Source organism: Felis catus, chromosome B1, assembly GCF_018350175.1.
Source record: "Felis catus isolate Fca126 chromosome B1, F.catus_Fca126_mat1.0, whole genome shotgun sequence".
Taxonomy (NCBI): domain Eukaryota; kingdom Metazoa; phylum Chordata; class Mammalia; order Carnivora; family Felidae; genus Felis; species Felis catus.
Window position 1 is genome coordinate 183841449 of NC_058371.1, and position 21140 is coordinate 183862588.

Consider the following 21140-nt stretch of genomic DNA (forward strand, 5'->3'; position numbering starts at 1 on the left):
TTTAGGCTCTAACCCTTAGGTCAAGGTGAATAACCTCTTTATATACATCAGCTACATCGGTCTCCTTCATGATTTCCTAGCACTGAACTTTTTTTAAGGATTTCTTTTTAGTCTAACATTCTAGATTTTTTTTTTTTTAAAGGGAAAGACTCCCTTCTGTGACCACTTACAGCTAGAACCTGATGTAGCCTGCCCTCTCCATCTCCGTAAATGGCAATCATCTGGAGGTGCAGTGACAAAAAGAGTAAGATACACTTAATGGATCTTTGGGAAGATTGCTTGGAAAGGGCTCACATACTGTTTATGGCAAGAAATACACATTCATTATTCTCTTCTGAACTCTAAATCAAGTAATCACTATCAATCTCGAGCCTTAAAAGCTTCCGACTTAAATTGTCTCTTATTTAACAATCACTATTTTTAGAGAAAGGTGTCTTTAGAAAAATTCTGATAACATGTTTTTCTTGGAAGGGGGGAGAAGTCAGATAAAAAACAAACTTGCTAGGATTTAAAAAATATGTAACGTCCCCTTTAACTGTTTCAGTACTAAACACAGAATCTTCTCTCTCCATATCAGGAGGCCCCACTAAAAAGCACAAACCATCATTGTATGTTCTTCTGTGCATCAAACCAAATACCAACTGTATATTGGAAAAGCAAGCTGCTGTTAAATAATACTCGTTAATCTTGTTGAGATTAGCTTGAAATGCTCCTGGATTGGGAGATCTGCCCCTTGGGTGACAAAGCCCCTTTCCTTATTTATTATTTACATGGAGAAAACCCCCCAAACTATCTCTCTGGAAAGCATTACACAGTTACAAATACTGAATAGAAAAAGAGCATAGCTATCGCTTTGACGTGATATAGACAGCAAGGTAAGATTTTTAATACGCAAATTGTGATATGTAATTTAATTCTACTTCACGAACTATTCGGAAAGCCAAGACGCTAACACGTGCATCAGGCACAGCCAACAGAAGACTTTACAATGGTTTGCGTTTCCTTTTTTATTTATTCCTTGAAACTGCCCGTATTGCAGGTTTCTCATGGGCGAAATATGGAACTGAGCAGATTCTTTTTTCTACAAAATTATGGTATAAACTTGCTCAATTTTCTATCTTATTGCTAATAAACCTTACAGGCGCACAGTTTGTAAAATAAACCCCTTAAGGACTGAATGCGTACAGCATGCTGCAAGGTACAAGAAATAAGCTAAAAATGAGCATATAAACCTACGTCTGGACCAACACAGTACTGAATGCCGGCAAACATTTATCACGACACAGGGAAAAATTAATAGGAGATACAGTTCAGTCCTGAAAGGGTTAAATAGAAACCCTAATATATTATTGTTTCTAATCATCCAGCCCACATTACAGTGCTTGAAAACAAAATCAGAAGTACCGAACACACATTTGTTCAGCACTCATTAGAAAACACAGCTGCTTTTGAAATCAAAAGTAAGTAACTTGGTTAATAATTGAATAGCATTTTGTTTAAAAAAGGAATCCCCCTCCCCCACCCCGTGGATTATCTGGTTAAACAGGACGAGTTCAGTTCTCAAAAACTGCATGGGGAATATTCTGTGAGGGCACAGATGGTACCAGTTTCATTAAAAACAAAAACAAAAACGAAAACTAACCAGTTATGATCGCAAATAAGTCTGTGCAGAAGAGGGATAAATATTTCACTAACACATATATGAGGATGCCTTTAGTTGCCACAGTTGAAGAAAAGTCAGCAGCAGGTTAAATATTATACTAGTGTTCGATTCTGAAATCATTCAAAATCAAAAGGGCATTCTACATTTAAAGCCTTTAACTGCCTTCCCAATCTAGGTGATCAATTCAATGGAACTAAAAAACAGACTGGATCATGGACTCAGCTTCTAGCATATTTTTAGAAATTGCATAGCTCACGAGAGCACAAGATACCCTTCTAAAACAGAATTTTAAAAAACCAGAAACAACCCAAAACTCGAATGTTTTCTAACTGAAGTGGTCACCATTCTAAGAAGGGCATCTAGCATCTCTAATAATGCCATCGGAGGAGGGGCTGTATTCTACTATAACCAGAGGACAAGGCTCCTATAAATTATACACTGAAAATGATTTACAAATCCATAAAGATTTTTTTTTTAAGCAGCTGACAAAAGAACTACTGATAAAAAAAAATAAGCTACAACAGAAATCATTTCAGTCTTTAGTTTGTGGTATGCAGAATGGCATAAAATAGCAAGGGAAATGTCTGTAGAAGTACATTCGTGGACTTTTCAAACAAACAAAAAACAAACAGGAAAAGGCTTTACAGTCTAGTATTTCAAAATTATCTTATTAAAAGAAACAAACAGCCAAAATAAGGTATAATTAAATAGTAAAAAAGCAAAGTTCATTTTAACAAAGCCATAAACTTGAAGAATTAATTTGAGCTGCAAAGCTACGTAAGGAATAGTCTGTTCTTCAAAAGTATCTCATCTGTTATCGGTTAATTTAACATAGTTTTGTATGTAACTAAACACCAACCTGGGAAGTGGAGGAAACTTGTGGCCCATTGGAAGTAAAGCGGCACTGAAAATATTTCCACGCTCCGAACCAAAAGCAGTGTAAAGATTACTTCCATGACTCAACAGAGAAGAATAAATACTACTCAGAAATAAGCAAGTTTGCAAGAAGGAGCTAGTAAACAGTTAAAACAAAGAAAGGTAAGGCCACAATTCTGCCCTTGATCACTGGATCAGATTTGAAGTGTGAGGCAGGGTCAGCTTACGAGAGAAGCTAGTGACTGGAGCAGATCTGAAGAGAAGGCTATACATATAGAATAATGCAGCCTGTGAGTAATTAAAAAGGCTTGCAGTACGATAAAACCACAATAACTCTGATTTAACCAGTAATGTGTTTTACAAGTGACTTCCTCCTTGAAAACTGAGGAAAAGGTGATTTAGAGAAGTTAGGAATTGTATTTACAATGACACAGTCTGAGCAAAAGAATGAATGAGTGATGAAGATAACAAAGCTGGGGAGAGGGGGAAAGCTACTAATGTTTACAAAGTCTACCGATGAAGACGTTTTCAAAACAGCCCATGACACCAGAAAGACAATGTTCTGTATGGCAACACTGTGGGAAGTTAGTTTTGCATTCATAAGGTACTTGTGGCTCCTGTTTTATGGGACAGTAAAAGCTTACCACACTCTAGAGGTAGTTTTGAACTCTAGAAAGAATGATTGTAGTACTAGACTGTGTCCTAGAACATCACACACACGGTTCCTGTACTAAATGTAGCCCAGTGAGTCGGCTGCAATTTCTAAGAAACTGAACAAAGGCCTGACCAGAGTGCAGGAATGGAAGCAAGGAAAAACCGGTGAGCCTACAGCATGGAAGGGCCAACGCACAACCCGAATGCCACAAAATCTTAACTGAATGGAAAAGAAATGTCTTCTGAGTAGGAGACATCTGTGGAGACACTCAGCACTGGGGAAGAGAAGACAGAGGAGGCAGGAGAGAGATGAAAAGATTAATTGCATTTGCAGTTTTACAATCTCACAACTATCTGTTCTAAAGTACTGTCTTCCAAGCTATTTGAGTTGGTCATCTAATAAAAGCATCTTGTTTCAAGGTTACAATGATGTTTTGACCTAGGCTACCAAAAAAAAAATAATAATAATAAAATAAAAAAAAAATAAGTAAACAAACACATGCTTTTGCTGAGATTTTCTCATTATACAATAAGGGCACCATCTACCAGCTGGTAGCAAATACTTCTCATGATATTTTTTTTTTTTTGTCCTATGCTAACAAGGCGGAAAACACCCTGCTGAAGGAGATCACTGGGAACATTCCAAGTTCAAAATAAAATGTTTAACTTACACATAATACAAGTTATGTACAAGATTAGGAGTGGGGCGGGGGACCTGAACGAATCTGGAACATGTAGATACATTTACACATGGGCAAAGGGGAGAGAACACTTCAAATACCAACATGTTCTGCACCATGAATTCATTAATGACTAAATGGCCACATTTAATTCCACGGAAATTTTAGAACCTCTTGGAATACCACTATAAATACATTTAGAAGAACAACAACAACAAAAAAAGGAAAACAAGGAAAGAACTACCAACAGTGTCTGAGAATAGAGACTAAGTTAACATACATTGCATGTACTGCAGGCAAGGCAGAGGCATTTTTTTTAAAGCTTTTGCACAGACTTCATATAATCTTAAAAAAAAAAAATAGGCGGGCCTTTACAAGATTTGACTTGCTGAAATCAGAACAATTTCGACTCATGAAAAGTCGTAAGACATCAGCTTTAAAAAAATAAAATAAAATAAAAAGATCAGTTCCAGCCTTAAACCAAAAAAAAACAAAACAAAACAAAAAAAACCTGGAAGAATATGGTAATTAGGTTAAACAAGCATGGTCAGGCTTGGAACTTGAATGTACTGTAGAGCAAAAGCTCAGACGGGGTGGGGAGGAGAGGGACCTATTTGGTAACAAAGGTGTACTATATACTGTGATATAAAAAAAGGTATGGTGAAAATGTACCTTTTGCTAAAGCTTATACAAGTTCCTTGGTCCGTAAAAACTATGTTAGATTTGTGTCTTCTAGTTTGATTAACTCTTATTCCAGCCACATCTCTATTTCTTGCCCATTTAAACAAAACCAAACAAAAACCAACCAAACAAGAGTAACAGCCGAAAACAATCGATTCCCAATAGTTTGTACATTTCGACGTTTTGTTTGTTTGTTTTACTGCGGCTTCTGCACTTCAGATCAGCACTTGTAGGTAATGGGGTTTCTGAACAGTATCACCTGGTATGAAAAGTTTTCCCAAGAAACCACAAAAGATTGTTCATTTTTTTTTCTTTCTTTCTTTCTTTCTTTTTTTTTTTTTTGTCAACATTTTGCCGCACTCAAGTCAGTTTAAGTCCCAGCAAGAAGCCGGTAGTTAGGACACCACTGTTGCTGCAGATGATGTGACACTGGTAGAATTTGTGCTGACATTTGTGTAACTTCCCTCGCTGTTTGTGTTTGATTCATTAGGGGGCACTTGGCTTGAACTGGCTCGAAGGATTGCTCCTGCCGCACTGCAGTGTGGCCGTGGCCCTGGTTCCGGTGTGTAGGTAAAGGTAAGGCTGGTGGAATAAATGATTCCATCATTACGGACCAAAGTTACTGGAACCTGGACTGGCTGCCGGACCCATCGCCAGCCCTCCCGGAATGCAGAAATGTCTGGGACAACACAGAGCATACTCTCTCCACATCTGAGGAGGAAATATAAAGCACTTAAAAGGAAGGTAAATTTTAGAACTGGAACTTAAAACAAGGTTGCTCGATACATTACAATCAGTATTAGGAAAGAATCTCATGTACCCAACCCCATCAAAAACTCTGGATGATGTAAAAAGTTTCATTAAGTACCTGTACATAGTTTCAGCTTCTACATCCCCAAACCACACTCGTAAATTTGGAGTGAAATTCTGTCCTGTAAGTTCAAGCATTGCTACGTCCCCACCGCCATTCAACTGAAATTCACAGAAAATCAGAACAATGTTGAGAAAACTTTTCATTTTCCATTAAAGTACACATATTAGTTTTTCATTTGACTATGATTTGTGAAAAAAATGGAAAAAATAAAACTCTTAAATAATGATTATAAGGACAAAATGAGCTAAAAACATCTCAAGATAATATAGTTGACTTAAACTTAAATTTTCTTGTATAAAAAGTATGCTTTTATTTTTTTTAATCAACAAACGATGTATTAACAAAATCTCCAAATCTTATGATTGTGAAATAAAATCATGCTAAGTCAGAGCAGAGAAAGCAACTGCAAAGAGCTAAAAGTCAACTTGTAAGTGGTCTCACCTGAAGACTTTCTACGACAGGCACAGGGGTGACTGGGGCAAGGACAGGGCCCATCCCCTCGTAAAATGTATACTCTGCCTTATCCGTACTAATGATTGTCCAGGAAGCTCCATCATTTATCATCTCTTTATTTGGTTCTTTTGGGCATGGAGTGGCCTGATGAAGAAAGAAATGTTTAGAAATGGAAGTTTATATACACTGCAGTATAAAGACAATTTTAACAAGGTAACATTCATAGACTAGAGTTAACAGGCAGACAATTTACTACAAATTTCTGAACTTTCCAAACATGGTGCTCTGCCAATCCCTAACTAAACACAGAGCATCAATATGACAACCTCACATCCAGTAGTTTTTTATACCATGAAATATTTCAGTGACATATTAAAAATAATACCTTTCAGAATACCCATTTAAGAGCACACCAGTACCTGCATAATTTCTTTAATAAAAGATAGTATTCGTGATGTAAACAGCTACTTAAAACTCTTTATGGATCCCTAAGAGAGTAAGAGCCCTTCAAGCGTCGAGAGCAGTTGAACCTAGGTACTTCCAGCAGGAGGAAACCAAGATGTGAACTGGCAACCCCCCACCCCTACCTTCAAACACCCAGGCCAGTCCAGCAGTTCTGGGCTGAGGAGGACGGCTGTATGTGGCCGTCTCTCTGAAACGGGGTCTTCAGGTGTTTACAAGTGCGTTTCACACGAAGTGTTAACCATCCCACTAAATCATCTGCCCATGTCATAGACATCTTTGTGAAAGACTTCTAGTAAATGCAGTTAAAAATCAGCTTTCGAAACATTTCCTCATTACTATCTAGGAAGACCTCGACGTAAATCTGATATTTATGAACCCTCCCCAGAAATGTGTGTGCATCTATATACAACACCTTCACACAGTTTCAGAGGACTCAATGAACACCCAAAATCTACTTTTGGATGATCTGAGAACCTTTTTTGATTCCCAGAAATAGATATTAACTGTCTCTCCAAGAACATGTTTATGGATTTGAGTTCTTCCTTGAGGTGGGATGACTGCCATGTCTCAGGATCAAGTAGGTTAAGAACCTTCAGACTTGAGAAAAATACCTGAAAACGGCTTTGTGTCTTTGGGTACAATTAACATTAAACAAGAGTTTTAGGTTTCTGTATGCTGCTTACCGAACAGCTGACACATTTTTTTTTTTTAATCAGTAATTTAAGAACATACCTGAAACTGGATTATTCTTTCTTGAGAAAGGCACAAGTACATTCTTTCTGTATCCTTAAGGTAAAATGCACATTTATGGAGTTGAGACACAGGATCGTCTGCATCCAGTAATGCGGTTTGCTTATCCACTTTCCTAATTATCTATAGTTCAATAATTAAGAAAGAAAAGGTCATCACATATGGAGAGCGTTCATTCTGGACACTGCCAAGGGCACACAGAAAGAATACGCTATAACAACACATCACAGTGTATATACAAAAACATTTACAAACACTAAGGCTAGGTATAAAAAATACTTTCAGATCACAAGCATGGTAGAATGTGGAAGTGGTTACCTTCTTCTGGGAATACCTGAAAAACAGGGCGGGCAGATACTCGTTTTCTAGATCACTGCCTTTCAAGCTTTACTGTTCTAATCCCACAGATTTCACGTGGGCCTAATAGTCTGCATTTCTAACAAGCTGACAGCTGGTGTTAACCCTGCTGGCCAATGGACCGTATTTTATGTAGCAAGTTCAGTTGACTTTTCCAATGATATACGATCACATGAGAAGAAAATCTCTGAAGACTACTCTCCCTCCCCGCTCCCTCCCTCTCCCTGTGTGAGTGTGTGTGTGTGTGTGTGTGTGTACATATACGTATACATATAATTAAAAACCTGGGGAACCTGGGTGGCTCATTCAGTTGAGCGTCTGACTTCGGCTCAGGTCATGACCTCACAGTTTGTGAGTTCGAGCCACGCATCAGGCTCTGTGCTGATTTGGATTCTGGGTCTCCCTCTTTCTCTGCCCTTCCCCCATTCACCCTCTGTCTCTCTCTTCTTTCAAAAATAAGTAAACATTAAAAAAAAAAAAAATACCCAAACTTCTAACTTCCTCCAACTCACAGCTCAGTAAATGGCAGCACTACTCACTCAAATCCAAAAACTTTGGAGTCAGCCTTGACTCCTTGTTTTCTCTTATACCTAATCATCCAAACTGTCAACAAATTCTATTAAATCTACTTTCAAATAAATGTGTCATCTCTCATCACCTTATGCTACCATCCTGAATTATGACCAAAGCTCAACCACGGTCTCTCTGTTCCCACTGCTATACCCCATGTTCTCCTCTTCACAGAGCAGCCAGAATTATCCTCCTAAACATAAATCAGTCATCATGCCCTGGTTAAAACCTTCCAGTGGCCTCCTGGCATATGTATGTAATATAAAGTCCATACTCTAGATACAGAGAGAGACTCTACAAGATGCCATCACATCTACAAGGCTGACCTTGTAGCCTCATTTCCCACCCCTCCCCAGTTCAGACTACAGCACCTTCCTCACTAGTCCTCACCACTCTGGTCTGACATTCTGTCTCCACTTGTGCTGTCTTTCTGAAATGCCCTTCACAGTTTGTGGTTCCCACCTTCATTCTGGTCTCTGTTCAAATATACCCACTTTGAAGATTTCTCCGACCACTCCAAGCACTCCCCAAGGTCTCTAGGTCTTTACCCTGTTTTAACTTACTTTCCTAACATTTATGTTAACCTTTAATACGTTAATATGGTTATTTCTTTAGCTAATGTTGTCCATCTCCCTAAAACTGCAAGCTCCATGAGGAAAGAAAGCCCATCTTGCTCACCACTGTATCCAGCATCTAGACAGTGTCTGGCACATGGAAGGGTCAGGACTATTTATAGAATGAACCTGTGCACGTAGGGCAGTAACACATTGCTCCACAATGAACATCCTTCACAGTAACTACTGAGTTTTACGAGGATTAAATCAATATATGTAAAGTGCTTAGAACAATACTATTGATATCATGCAACAATATTGGCTTTTATTACTTGGTTTACATCTCAATATCCAAAGATTTTTCTTTAAGCTACAATTGTATAAAAGTCCCCATCTTTGAAGTTAGCATTCTTCATGTTTACATTTTTTAGCTCTGCAGGTCATTTAGTCAGAATATCTTCCATTCTACTAACACCACACCCATTTTTGAGTTTAAAGGGAGACAGTACACTGTGGCAATGAGAACTTCTAAGATAGTCTTCGAGACTGACTAAATTCAAGCAAAATGTTTCAGTTTGATGCTAAAGTCTTAGGGCAATATTTAAATTTGAGGAGGTCTGGATTTTAGAGAAATAACTGAGTTTTGAATGATGTAAGCCTTCAGCACTCACTCATCCTTCTCCTCTACGTGAGAGTCATGACTCGTCTGCAGTCCTGTTATTTGTGCGCTCCACGGTTTCTCCACTAGCTAGTAATAAGCACATCGTGAACATGAGCCACGTTTGGTTCGATTTTATCCCCACAACAGTTCTTTGGACAGAGACCCTATTGAACGACCTCTCACCAATAAAGAAACCAAAGACGGCCACTACTATTTGGCATCAGAAACTTGCTTTGGTCATTTCTAATTACCAAGAAAAGGAAAGAAATCTGAGACACCTGGCAATGCAAATGTTACAACGTAAGCCATGTGTGTGGTGAATTCTACATTCCTAAAACATCAGGGAGAACTCCAGCCGGCGCTCTCTCCTGTGCTGGCTCTGTAGCTCGCTGGTACAATATCTACCGTATTTCTGAGATAAACTGGATACAGCCCAACACTGTGTCCCTACCCCCCACCCCCTGGACCTTGAATCAGACATACTCCTAAATCCCCTCCGTCTTTAACATAACTAACTTTTCTTTCTGAAAAGGAGGGGGAATATAAAGGCGGGAGTATAAGGGGCTTTTGCGTTCATTTTGCGAAGAAAAGCAGTTTTTACAGTTTCAAAATCGTCCTAGCGAACAAAAAGTCCTAAACACCGTGCTTCTCTCTCAGAGTATGAAATAACAATTTAATTTTTAATAACTCTATCTTCTTGTTGGAGAGTAAACTAGTAAAAACTATGCTTATATTTTTAAAGAAGTAAGAATTTCTATGCTTCAGAAAACTTGGTCCTGTGGTGGGAATATCAGGTACCACAAAAAATGAATATAGTATATCTGTACTGGTTAAGGAAAGAAATCATAATGCAATTATTTAGTGCCCTCTATTGAACATGTTCAGATATGCAACCAAGAAGCAAAACGCCACCAAAACTTATTAGAAACAGTGTAACAGAAAGTCATTAATAATGCATTCACAAAAATTGGCTGTCTGCCTTAAATCGGTTTTTAAATAAGGTGGGGTGTGATCGTCAATAATCAATAGCAGTGATTATTGACACGTCTTCTTAAATTAAAAAATGAAACCGAAGCGTATTTTTACATCTGAACGTTGTGCTTTTTTGGTGTTCTTAATTTTCACCACACACAGCAGCAAGAGCAGAGCATACCAGTCTTGGGAGAGCCATGCCGGTAACCGAGCACACAAGTTTGACTGTCTGTCCATAGTGGATGTAGCCATCACGAACTGTGAATTCTTCTCCTTCTGATTCATCATCATCCACTACAGTGGAATGACAAAAGAGATCGAATTATTATCTTTTAGAGTTCTTTAATCTACTTAGGAAAATGATAAAACTTAATAGATCTGTGTGTCTTATTATCAAAGAATTTCAACAGCTTCACACTAAAAACATCAAATACACATTTTCATACTCACAGAGATGAATGTAAAATGCTCCCCACTGCTGAGAACTGGCATGGAAATTACCTCCTTCTACATGCAAGTATCTGGTACTAACTGTCTGGGATCGAAGTCGATTAAACAGAGCCACCTTTGTTCCTGAGGCAATGCACACTGCAAAGAAAAAACAGCTTCTATTTATGTGACTGGGGGGAAAGGACCTATACCTGGCAAGTTATAATTATTCTTTACTATTACTTAATAATTAATAGATTCTGCTAACAAATTGATACCCTAAAAAAAAAAAAAATCAAGGTAACTCTCATTAATGATGTCAGGCTAAAGATGTAAAATACGTCCATAAAATATTTTTTAAATGAGAACTATACAGTATATTTAACGCAGTGCTGTTCAGTAAAGGGACATTATTCTTAAATATCCAACAATAGGAAAGTGATTAAATACATTATAATATCATTCACCTATTAAATAATGTATATCAAAATGCACTGATTAAAAAAAAAGTATCTCCCTAGTATATCACTGAGTGGAAAAACGGGCTATAAAACCCTCTCTATACTGTGGTTCCATTATATATGTATTTATGTGGCTGTACGTGTGTGTCCACGTGCTCACATCCAATCCTATGGAATGTACTCAGGAGTCTAGAAGAATGTTTAGCAAAGTTGAGGCCAACTGCCCCTGGATATTGTGATTTTAGAAATTTTGATTTCTTTTAAATACCTTGAAGTATATAGCATTGCATGAAATTTCTTGAAACAACAACCACATCTATGTAAGGAGGAAAATATTCTGAAAGTGAAATATGTTCTCTGTCAATAAGAAACTTACAATCAACAGAAAAAGTGAGTTTATTTTTTTTTTATTTTTATTTTTTAGAAAAAGTGAGTTTAAATAAAATCCTATAATTTGAATTGGAGGTAGTGTGAATCCATGACATTAGCAAGAACACCCAACTCCCATTATGAAGTAAGCCTTGTCCTCTAGCAACAACAACAAAAACCAAAGAACAAATTTAAATCTGAGCAAGCATCTAAATGGACTACAAAGATGCTCTCCTTGACCAAACTTAAAAAATTTTTAATGTTTATTTATTTTTGAGAGAGAGAAAGAGAGAGGGAGGGAGGGGGAACATGAGCGGGGGAGGGGCAGAGAAAGGGAGACACAGAATCCAAAGCAGACTCCAAGGTCTGAGCTGTCAGCAGAGCCCTACGCGGGGCTCGAACTCATGAACTCACGAACTGCAAGATCATGATCTGAGCTGAAGTTGGACCCCCAACCGACTGAGCCACCCAGGCGCCCCTCTCCTTGCCCATACTTTAAAGACAGGCTCCTCTTCCCTCTTGGCCTTCCCAGCCCAGTTACTGCAAGATTCCCTAAGTCTTTCTCCCACCCTTGACATCTGATTAAGTTCCTCATGCGCCACCCTGAGTATCTGATCACCAGAGAGAGGCCAGCCTTTAGCAAAAATCCTGTTAAGCTGGCTCCTCTAGAGCCCCTGTACCCTTAATGTTTCCTCTTGGTATGTTCTATCCACTGCCCCCTCCCCTCACTCTGTTCCTGGACTAACAATCCATTGAGCTCAGCTCCACACTGAAGTCTCTTCTCCCTTCTGTGACAGTACTGAATACAATCTGTCTTTACCACCTTTAACTAGTGTCTGGCTCTACTGTGTTCTCTTTGACACTACCAGTTTATAAGATACATTAAACTACACCAAGGAAATGAAATTTGCAAAATCCAGTATGTGGTAATCTCTCAGGGCCAAATGACTCAGTCTCTTCAATAAATACATTGCAAGGAGAGAGAGCCATGAAGAGGGAATCCAAAGATAAAAAGTACTCAAGGTGGGGTGCCTGGGTGGCTCAGTTGGCTGAGCATAGACTCTTGATTTCAGCTCAGGTCGCGATCCCAGGGTCAAGGGACAGAGCCCTGCAGGCATCAGGCTCCCTGCTGAGCAAGGAGCCTGCCTATTTTCTCTCTGTCTCCCCCACTCCCTCCCTCTGCCCCACTCACTCTCTCTTTCTCTAAAAACTAAATAAAATAAAAAAGAAAATAAGTAGACATGTTTACTTTAAAAAATACTCAAGGACATGTCAATATAATATATAAATATCTGATGGGTATTCAAAATTTGAATTCTGATTCAACCAAAGTACTAACAAAATGGCATTTTAGGTAATTTTAAATTTGTTTAATTAGACATTTGATAATATGAAGAAAGTATTTCTTTTTATAGTTGTTTTATAACATATTTGTTTTTATGTGATCATCGTATTTTCATTATAATAAAAAAGCAAGAGCCTCAATCTTTCAGAGATACATGTTTACAGATGAGAGGTCTTATATTTGCATTGAACTAAAATGAGGGCAGAGGAAAGTGGGGGTGTGATACAGGTATAGATGAAATAAGACTGGCCTGCAGTTAAGATCAGTCTTGAAATTAGAGGCTGGACACAGAGCTTTCGTATAATTATGCAACTCTGTCTACTTTACTATGTTTGAAAATTTCCATAATATAAATGGTTATAATAATAATGACTGAGGGAACTAAAACCAACCAATATATAAAAACCGAATAAGTTCATAATAAAACAAAATAAAAACAAGCAAACTAAACAAAACTCCTAAAACCTTGAGCACTTTCAAAAAATACTACTGCTATTCTGCAAATTAGTAAGCAAGTGTCTATCCTGCCTTTTCTCTGCAGACTATTATTTGAAACAAAATGCTAACAAGTTCTAAGTAAAAGAATACGAAAAAGCCCTTCATAAAACACTAGATTTAAGCAGCCATTGTCAGTGGCTAATGATTGCTGAAGAACTCTGTACCAATGGATTAGGCTAGCAACAGCACAACTTACTATAAACAATCTTAACAGGACAAGACCTGGGTATCATCTCAGGTATCATCTCTGACTTCTGATTAGAAGGAAACAAACATATAGAGGACCAGCTAATTCTAAAATACGTCTTTAGGTCTAACCACCAGTTTATGGAAAATATGAGAGCAGAGGCACAAGTAATCAGCCAGATCCGGAACATGGAAATTCCAAAGGAAAAATTACCCAGTTTCTTCAGTAAATGACATGGAAAGATTGGAGGGGGAGAGAACACACTATTAAAAAAATGTATGGGCCTTATTTGGATCCAAGTTTGAACAGGCCAACTGCTAAGAAACACACACACACACACAACTGTAAAATAACACTTCAGAGACCATGTAATAAGTCTGCACAAGGATTGGTTTTTAGATGGCATTAAAGCACTACTGTCAATACTTTTAGGCACCACTACTCCAGAAATGATGGTTGAAAGAACAGGTCATCTGAGATTTCCATTAAAATATTCCAGAAGTCAGAGGAGGAAGGACCATGGAAAAAATGAAACAGAACTGGCAAAACCTGTTGAGGCCAGGGGGCCGGTCACCTTACACAAGTCTCTCCCTTTTAGGTAAGTTTGAAAATTTTCATAATAAAGAGTTAAAAAAAAAGAAAAAGAAAATTGGGTGCAGGGGTTGCAATGTGTAACTCAGTCAGACAGCGTTTATCTTTGGTATTTGGTAGTCTAAAAATCTGCTCATGAGGCAGCAGTCTTTGCCAGAGCAACTGTGTTAAAAATTTTGTTTAGGTTTTCAGGAAGGACTTCCACAGCCCATTTGATAACAGTGCTTCTCAAAGAGGAGCTTTTGATGTTCTTGGGGGATCAATTCTCTGGAATGAGAACGAGGACTTTTAGTGTCACTGTCTGATGCATCCAATGCCATCAGCACTCCCTGTGGTCATTGACAGCACAAGGAATAAATTCCCACTTCCCATATGCCTCTGGGGAACACTGCAGAAGCAACTCTGACTGGGAACCATCTCCGTAGACCGGGCATTGTCGATTTCAATTAAAAAAAAAAAAAAAAAAAAAAGATGACCATAAAATGGCAATAATACATGTGACAGTTTCAGATTAAGTGGAGGGCCACAAAACCATTACTAACAAATGAATTTGCTATCAAAAAGCAATTTTCAGTTAAAAAAATAGTTGAATTTGTCTTATTAATCCATCAGGGGAATTGGTGACAAAAAATAAAACTCAAGGATACGTACAGTCAGCATTCTTCAATGACTGCTTCTTTTTGGAAGGTTTGGAGATGACTTTTATCCGCTTGCTGAGGAACACACCAATATCATCGCTGTTGCCATAGAACATCTTTACAGACAACATGAAGTGCTTTCTCTTGTCTGAATCAGATATGTACAAAGTTTTGGCTGTGCAATAGTTCTGTGAAAAAAAGGGAAGTTTCAATAGCACCAAAAGTTTGCTGGTTATGTACTTACAACTCAGTACAGCCATGGCTAGGTTTTCGATGAATGAATTAGATGAATAGCTGAAAAAACCAATTGTAACAATTACTGACATTGATCCTGGAAGACAAAGGACAGTCTTATCAAGTCTATGAAATACTACATTATGATCCATTTTATCCATTTTAAAACACAGTTTTTTCTTATTTTATATAGCTCTATACCAACATAAAAGAATTATAAATGCTGTAACAGTAATTTTTTAAAAATAGAACTTAACAGGGCACCTGGTAGCTCAGTTAGTTAAATGTGTGACCCTTGATCCTGACTCAGGTCCTGATCTCAAGGTTAATGAGTTCGAGCCCTGCATCAGGCTCTGTGCTGACAGAATCCTGCTTGGGGTTCTCTCTCTCCCTCTCTGCCCCTCCCCCACTTCTGCTCTCTCTTTCTCTCCTTCTCAGAAATAAACAAATAAACATTAAAAAAAAACACACACAGAATTTTACAGTTCAAAAAAAGCCCATGACTGTATTTCTGCAATGAAACAAAATAAATAAAGCTATCAGAATTCAACTAAATCTGTATAAGATTTTTAGCAGTGATCCTTTTCAAAATAGTGCAGTTTTTCTTTACATGGATGAACACTACAGAACCACCTATAAGTCTGATAAAAACAAAGTTAGAGTAACTGAAGAATTATAAAATATTTTATGCCAGAAAAGGTTAGGAGTATACTTTAAAGAACTCTTCATAAAAAATGGTAAACTTTGCCAAATGGGATAATTCATATTATATCATCAAAAGAACTGATTGAGGGGCCCCCGTTTGGCTTAATCAATGGAGCATATGATTCTTGATCTCAGGGTTGTGAGTTCAAGTCCTACATTGGGGGTTGTGCTTACTTAAAAAAAAAATATGCAACTGGATTGAAAGGTAATAGAGAAGATAAACATAGCAAGGTATAATGCCAGTCTACCAGAAAATAAATTCTGGCACCTGAAAAGATAGCATTCAAGAGTTACAGCACTCACAAAGTAGCAGCAACTATCTCAAATATATATGACAATTCTATTATCATTCCTATTCCCCTGATCCCTATGAATTAGGGAAGGAACTATATTATTTTTTTTAAATGTTCATTTATTTTTGAGAGAGAGAAAGACAGAGTGTGAGCAGGGGAGGGGCAGAAAGAGAGGGAGACACAAAATCCAAAGCAGGCTTCAGGCTCTGAGCTGTCAGCACAGAGCCCGACGCAGGGCTCGAACCCACAGACCGCGAGATCATGACCCGAGCCGAAGTCGGACACTTAACCGACGGAGCCACCCAGGTGCCCCTAAATTATTGATCTCCTTTTCCAGATTGGGTAAATAATGCTCAAACACAGCTTAAGTATTTAAAATATCTAAATTATATTTTTTAGAAGATCAATTCTCTACCTTGTAATTAGGCTACACAAGTTTCCTTGACTACCTCTGTTGTGTGTTTCTTTTAAAAATCAGGAAAAATGCCACTCGTTTAGGAAACAGCTAATGTACTCTAAGTTTTTAACTTTTTAAATTTTAATCACGTGTAATTTTAGCACAACAAAAATAATGCCAGGGTTTATTTCATTTCTCATAGCAAAGTTATGTAAGACGATGTAGGTGCCACTGTATTTTACACTTCATTAGGTCTTCACAAATTCAAAAATGTGGTAAAAGCTTTGAGAAGCTTTGTTCGACAGAAGATAAGATAAAGCTAATAACAGTAGTAAGAAAAATAAAAACAACAGTTCTTCGTACTCACACAACTCCTTCTACCCAAGGATCTCCAAGCTCAGAGATGCTATGGTGGGAGTGACAGGTCTTCCATACATCAAAAAGCACTGAAGGTCAAATTAAGCCTAGACTGATGGAACTGTTCTGCACCATAAAGTCTAGGAAAATGGGTATCGATATACTAACGCAGATGGTTACAAGGAACAAAACGAAATGTGTATCTAAAAGACAAATTATCATAGGCAAAAGCCTTTCACACAAAGTTTTTGTCTGGAAAAAGCAAACACATATCTCTGGGAAAAAAAGGAAAATGTATCCCTATTTTTATAAAAGTGAGTAGTCTGAATCCACAAGAAAATAATCATGGCTAGGACAATTTTTTTTTTTTTTTTTTTAAGTAGTCTTCACGCCCAGCACGGAGCGCAACATGGGGCTTGAACTCACGACCCTGAGATCAAGCTGAGGTGAGGTGGAGTCAGATGTTTAAGCAACTGAGCCACCCAGATGCCCCTGGAATAACTTTATTAGAATTATTATTTTTTAAAAAACTAAGACCACTGACTACAAACTCAAATTCCATTTAAAAAAAAGGGGGGGGGGGTGCCTAGGTGGCTCAGTCGGTTGAGCATCCAACTTCATACTCGGGTCATGATCTTGCGGTTCATGGGTTCAAGCCCTGTATCGGGTTCTATGCTGACAGCTCAGAGCCTGGAGCCTGCTTCAGATTCTGTGTCTCCCTCTCTCTCTGTTCCTTCCCCACTCGCGTTCTGTCTCTGTCTCTCAAAAATGAATAAATGTAAAAAAAAAAAAAAAAAAAAAAAAAAAAAAAAAAAAAAAAAAGGAAAAAGTCACCACTCAGAAAAAGTACTATTGCTTTAAGAAAATAGAAAATAAATAAAATTTAAAGTTACATTTGTCATACCAAAAAGCTAGATTAGCTAACAAAATTCTAGAATAGAAAATGGCATATAATAAACCTTTCTATCAATAATGAACAATTTAACTTAAGAACTTGAAGATCTTCAGGCCATAGTAAAAAATGTGCCCCCAAATGAGAAAGCAATACCAAATACAACACTGCAAAAGTACTGTAGAAATGTCCACATCATAGAATCTGAATTATAGAAATGAAAAAGTGCTAGCAAGTGAGGTATAGGGGATGTAACTTTTAAGTGTAAGAAAAACATAAGTGGGCTAAGTAGGGAATCAATTCATGTTGTATAGCTTACCTAGTTCCAACTATGTAAGATGTAAAATTGAGGAAAAAGGAGTATTTAACAAATAAAAACATCATTAAGTGAAATCTCAGATCCAAAATATTATCAACATAGAGTCAAATGTCATGACCATATGAAGTGCCACATAAATTAGAACTTTATTGTAATGAATATTAAGTATAAGTACCCAATAGTGCAAAATAAATAGCCTTTCTTTTCCGATAATGACTAAATTGTACCATTCAGTGAGGAGGCTACTAAAAGAAAACAGTGTTACCTTAAGTGAATGGAGGTTAAGAGAGACAGGTGGGAGCAAAGGGTCCCTTTTCTGAGGTTCAGCATGTCACTACTCAGGACATCTTTGCCTTCCTAGGCTCAAATATACTACACACGCCTTTAGGCTCCAAGCACATATGATGTTCCTGTTCCACCTGGAATGCCTTCTGCTGACTCCCGACAAGTCTTCCTTTTTATATAAAGTAAGTAAGACTTCTCTGATAGCATTTTTCATGAAAACTAATATTAATAGCTTTGGCTTACAGACATTATATGTTTTAAATATAACCCATTAGATGTTTTAAATACTAGTTAATGCCAAGCTTTCAGGTATTCTTTTCTTCTTCTGTGAATCTTTAGGGCTTAGGGAAAGAATATAATGGTATAAGTTGAAGAAAGGTATACTAAGCCACGATGCTGATACAGACAAGTGAGGATGCTGTTTGTTTGGTATTACTTCCCTTAAAATGCTGGAAGCTGGAATTGGTTAAAGTAGGCAAAGAAATTCAGTTAACAATTATACACCCTGGTAGCTACAATCCCTGGCTTCTCACTACCTATTTAAGTACTCATTTCATAGTACCAAGTATCTAAATGTACACCCTGGAGACCTATAACTCTGAGACTTTCTACGTAACAGGAAAATAGAGGAGACACAGCTAAGGCCCATCAGATCACCCTATCACTTAAATACATCCTTTACTCCAGTTGTAGGGTCATAATTTAGAAATATTTCTTGCTGCTGTATTTTCTTTTAAGATGAAACCACTTTTATTATAATAACTTTTATTGCAAACTTATTTAAAAATACATAGTTGATAAGTCTTACCAATAAACATTTTAAGGATACAAATGTCATTCATAAAAATATCTGAAGAAGGTTGATATTAAGGCTTCTTAGTGCTCATGCTCCGTATTAGCTATAAAATGGCTAAAACTGAATCGAAATGTACAAATCTCCTAGCTCATCACCTTCAATGTCACTCTGCAGCCCCCATCTGTACTGCCAGCTACAACACAGCAAACACGAAGATATTCAGTGAAGATTTACTGAATGAGGAAACAGCTTTTCATACGCTATTTTAAAGGATATTCACATGGTTGTTGAGAACTAACCATTTTCCAGATTTTAATATCAAGGGAAAATAATAGTTAAATGCTAAGTCATTAAGAACTATTTTTGAATACTAAAGGTATAAAGTGAAATGATTGCTTCATAATTTCATAAAACACAATTAGTAAAACTAATACTTAAATTTCATTCCCTAGCAAATTAATCACAGAAAATCCCTAAAAGTTTGAGTGAAGCTAATTGTGGCTGTTTTTGTCTATAGAATAGTTTTGCTTCACAGAGAAGCTACGTAAAACATTTAAGATCTTTATAGCCCAGGTAAATCCTTCTAAGAATTTATCTGTGTCACTTTGTTTCTAGTGTAAGACTAAGATTAAGATTAAGACTAAGATTAAGAGACAACGTAAAACATTACTGAGCTATACGCGTTCACTGTTACTTGAGTATCATGCCCCCCTGTCAGACACATGAGGGATTAGCCTCTTAAGTTTATTACTGGCTTCCAATGGCAATGTGATTCAGACTGTTAAAACTGCTAACAAGCCACCTTTAGATGTCAACAGCTTGTGACTAGACTGCAACTATTTAAGAAGTTTCTCCCTGAGGGATGGACCGGGGAGGGCGTGTTCAGAAAATTGCTACCAAAAGCCATAAAAGAAAAAAAAATCATCACCACAAAAATAAATAAGGAAACTGCATGCTAATAGGGTACCAGGGTGCCCTTTTAGGAGAACCAACAGAGTTTAATTTACCTTTCCTTCCAAGTTCAGCTGCTGCATTTCTTGGTCACTATTTCCTATTCCAATAAATGCACATGGTTGAGACTCTTGTTCAGAACAACCATCACGTTCCATTTGTTCTTTTTTTTTCTTCCATCCACTGCCCATAAGATACACACAAGGAGGAGGGCAAAAAAACCTAAACAATGGTAGAAACACACACACACACACACACAAATACAAAACCAAACAATGCAATTAGATTCAAGAGAGCATTACCTTTCTTTGAACATATGAATATAAAATTATACTGAACTATACTAAGTCATCTCCTAATGAACTATTTTGGTGAAGCCTTTTGTCATGCCAATTAATCACGTCCATAGCACAGAAATCAAGGCTTCCACAAAGACTACATTTGTTTGGGGAAGGTTCATCTATACTGGAATTATGCATTCAATAAGATTAGATACTTTTTATTTTTATTAGTTTTTTAATGTTCATTTATTTTTTTTTTTTTTAATTTTTTTTTTTTCAACGTTTATTTTTTCTGGGACAGAGAGAGACAGAGCATGAATGGGGGAGGGGCAGAGAGAGAGGGAGACACAGAATCGGAAACAGGCTCCAGGCTCTGAGCCATCAGCCCAGAGCCCGACGCGGGGCTCAAACTCCCGGACCGCGAGATCGTGACCTGGCTGAAGTCGGACGCTTAACCGACTGCGCCACCCAGGCGCCCCAATGTTCATTTATTTTTGAGAGAGAGAGAGAGAGAGAGAGAGAGAGAGAGAGAAAGAGAGACAGAGACACAGAATCCGAAGCAGGCTGCAGGCTCTGAGCTGTCAGCACCGAGCCTGACATAGGGCTCGAACTCATGAACCGTGAGATCATGACCTGAGCCAAAGTTGGACCTTCAACCAACTGAGCCATGCAAGCACTCCAAGATTAGATAGATACTTTTTAGAGGATGGAGTCTCCCTTTAAATTTTCACACAGCTCAGAGTTCTGAACTATTGGAGTTCAGTAAATCCAATGATGTCTAACAGGTTACAAAAAATAATATGCCATCGCAGAATCTACAGTTATTAAGATCTACTCAAAATGATATATTAATTAATGACATTATTGCTATGGCTATTACACTGAATTTATTTAGTAATTAA

General features: G+C 37.6%; 1 protein-coding gene across 10 annotated transcripts in view; it reads right to left on the minus strand.

Moving 5' to 3' along the window:
* Nucleotides 1-992: 992 nt before the first annotated feature.
* The window catches only part of RBPJ (recombination signal binding protein for immunoglobulin kappa J region), a 218444-nt gene continuing 198296 nt past the window's right edge, over nt 993-21140 (minus strand). For 8 of the 10 annotated variants that reach the window (XM_045056495.1, XM_045056498.1, XM_045056502.1 and 5 more), the window contains 8 exons: nt 20014-20179; nt 14742-14916; nt 10661-10798; nt 10392-10504; nt 7079-7219; nt 5870-6025; nt 5423-5526; nt 993-5286 (listed from right to left, as the gene is read on the minus strand). In XM_045056495.1, coding sequence (XP_044912430.1) covers nt 4950-5286; nt 5423-5526; nt 5870-6025; nt 7079-7219; nt 10392-10504; nt 10661-10798; nt 14742-14916; nt 20014-20179 — 1330 coding nt within the window. In that variant the 3' untranslated portion in view covers nt 993-4949. The remainder of the gene's footprint in view (nt 5287-5422; nt 5527-5869; nt 6026-7078; nt 7220-10391; nt 10505-10660; nt 10799-14741; nt 14917-20013; nt 20180-21140) is intronic. The other 2 variants (XM_023253235.2, XM_023253227.2) reach the window with 2 other exon arrangements.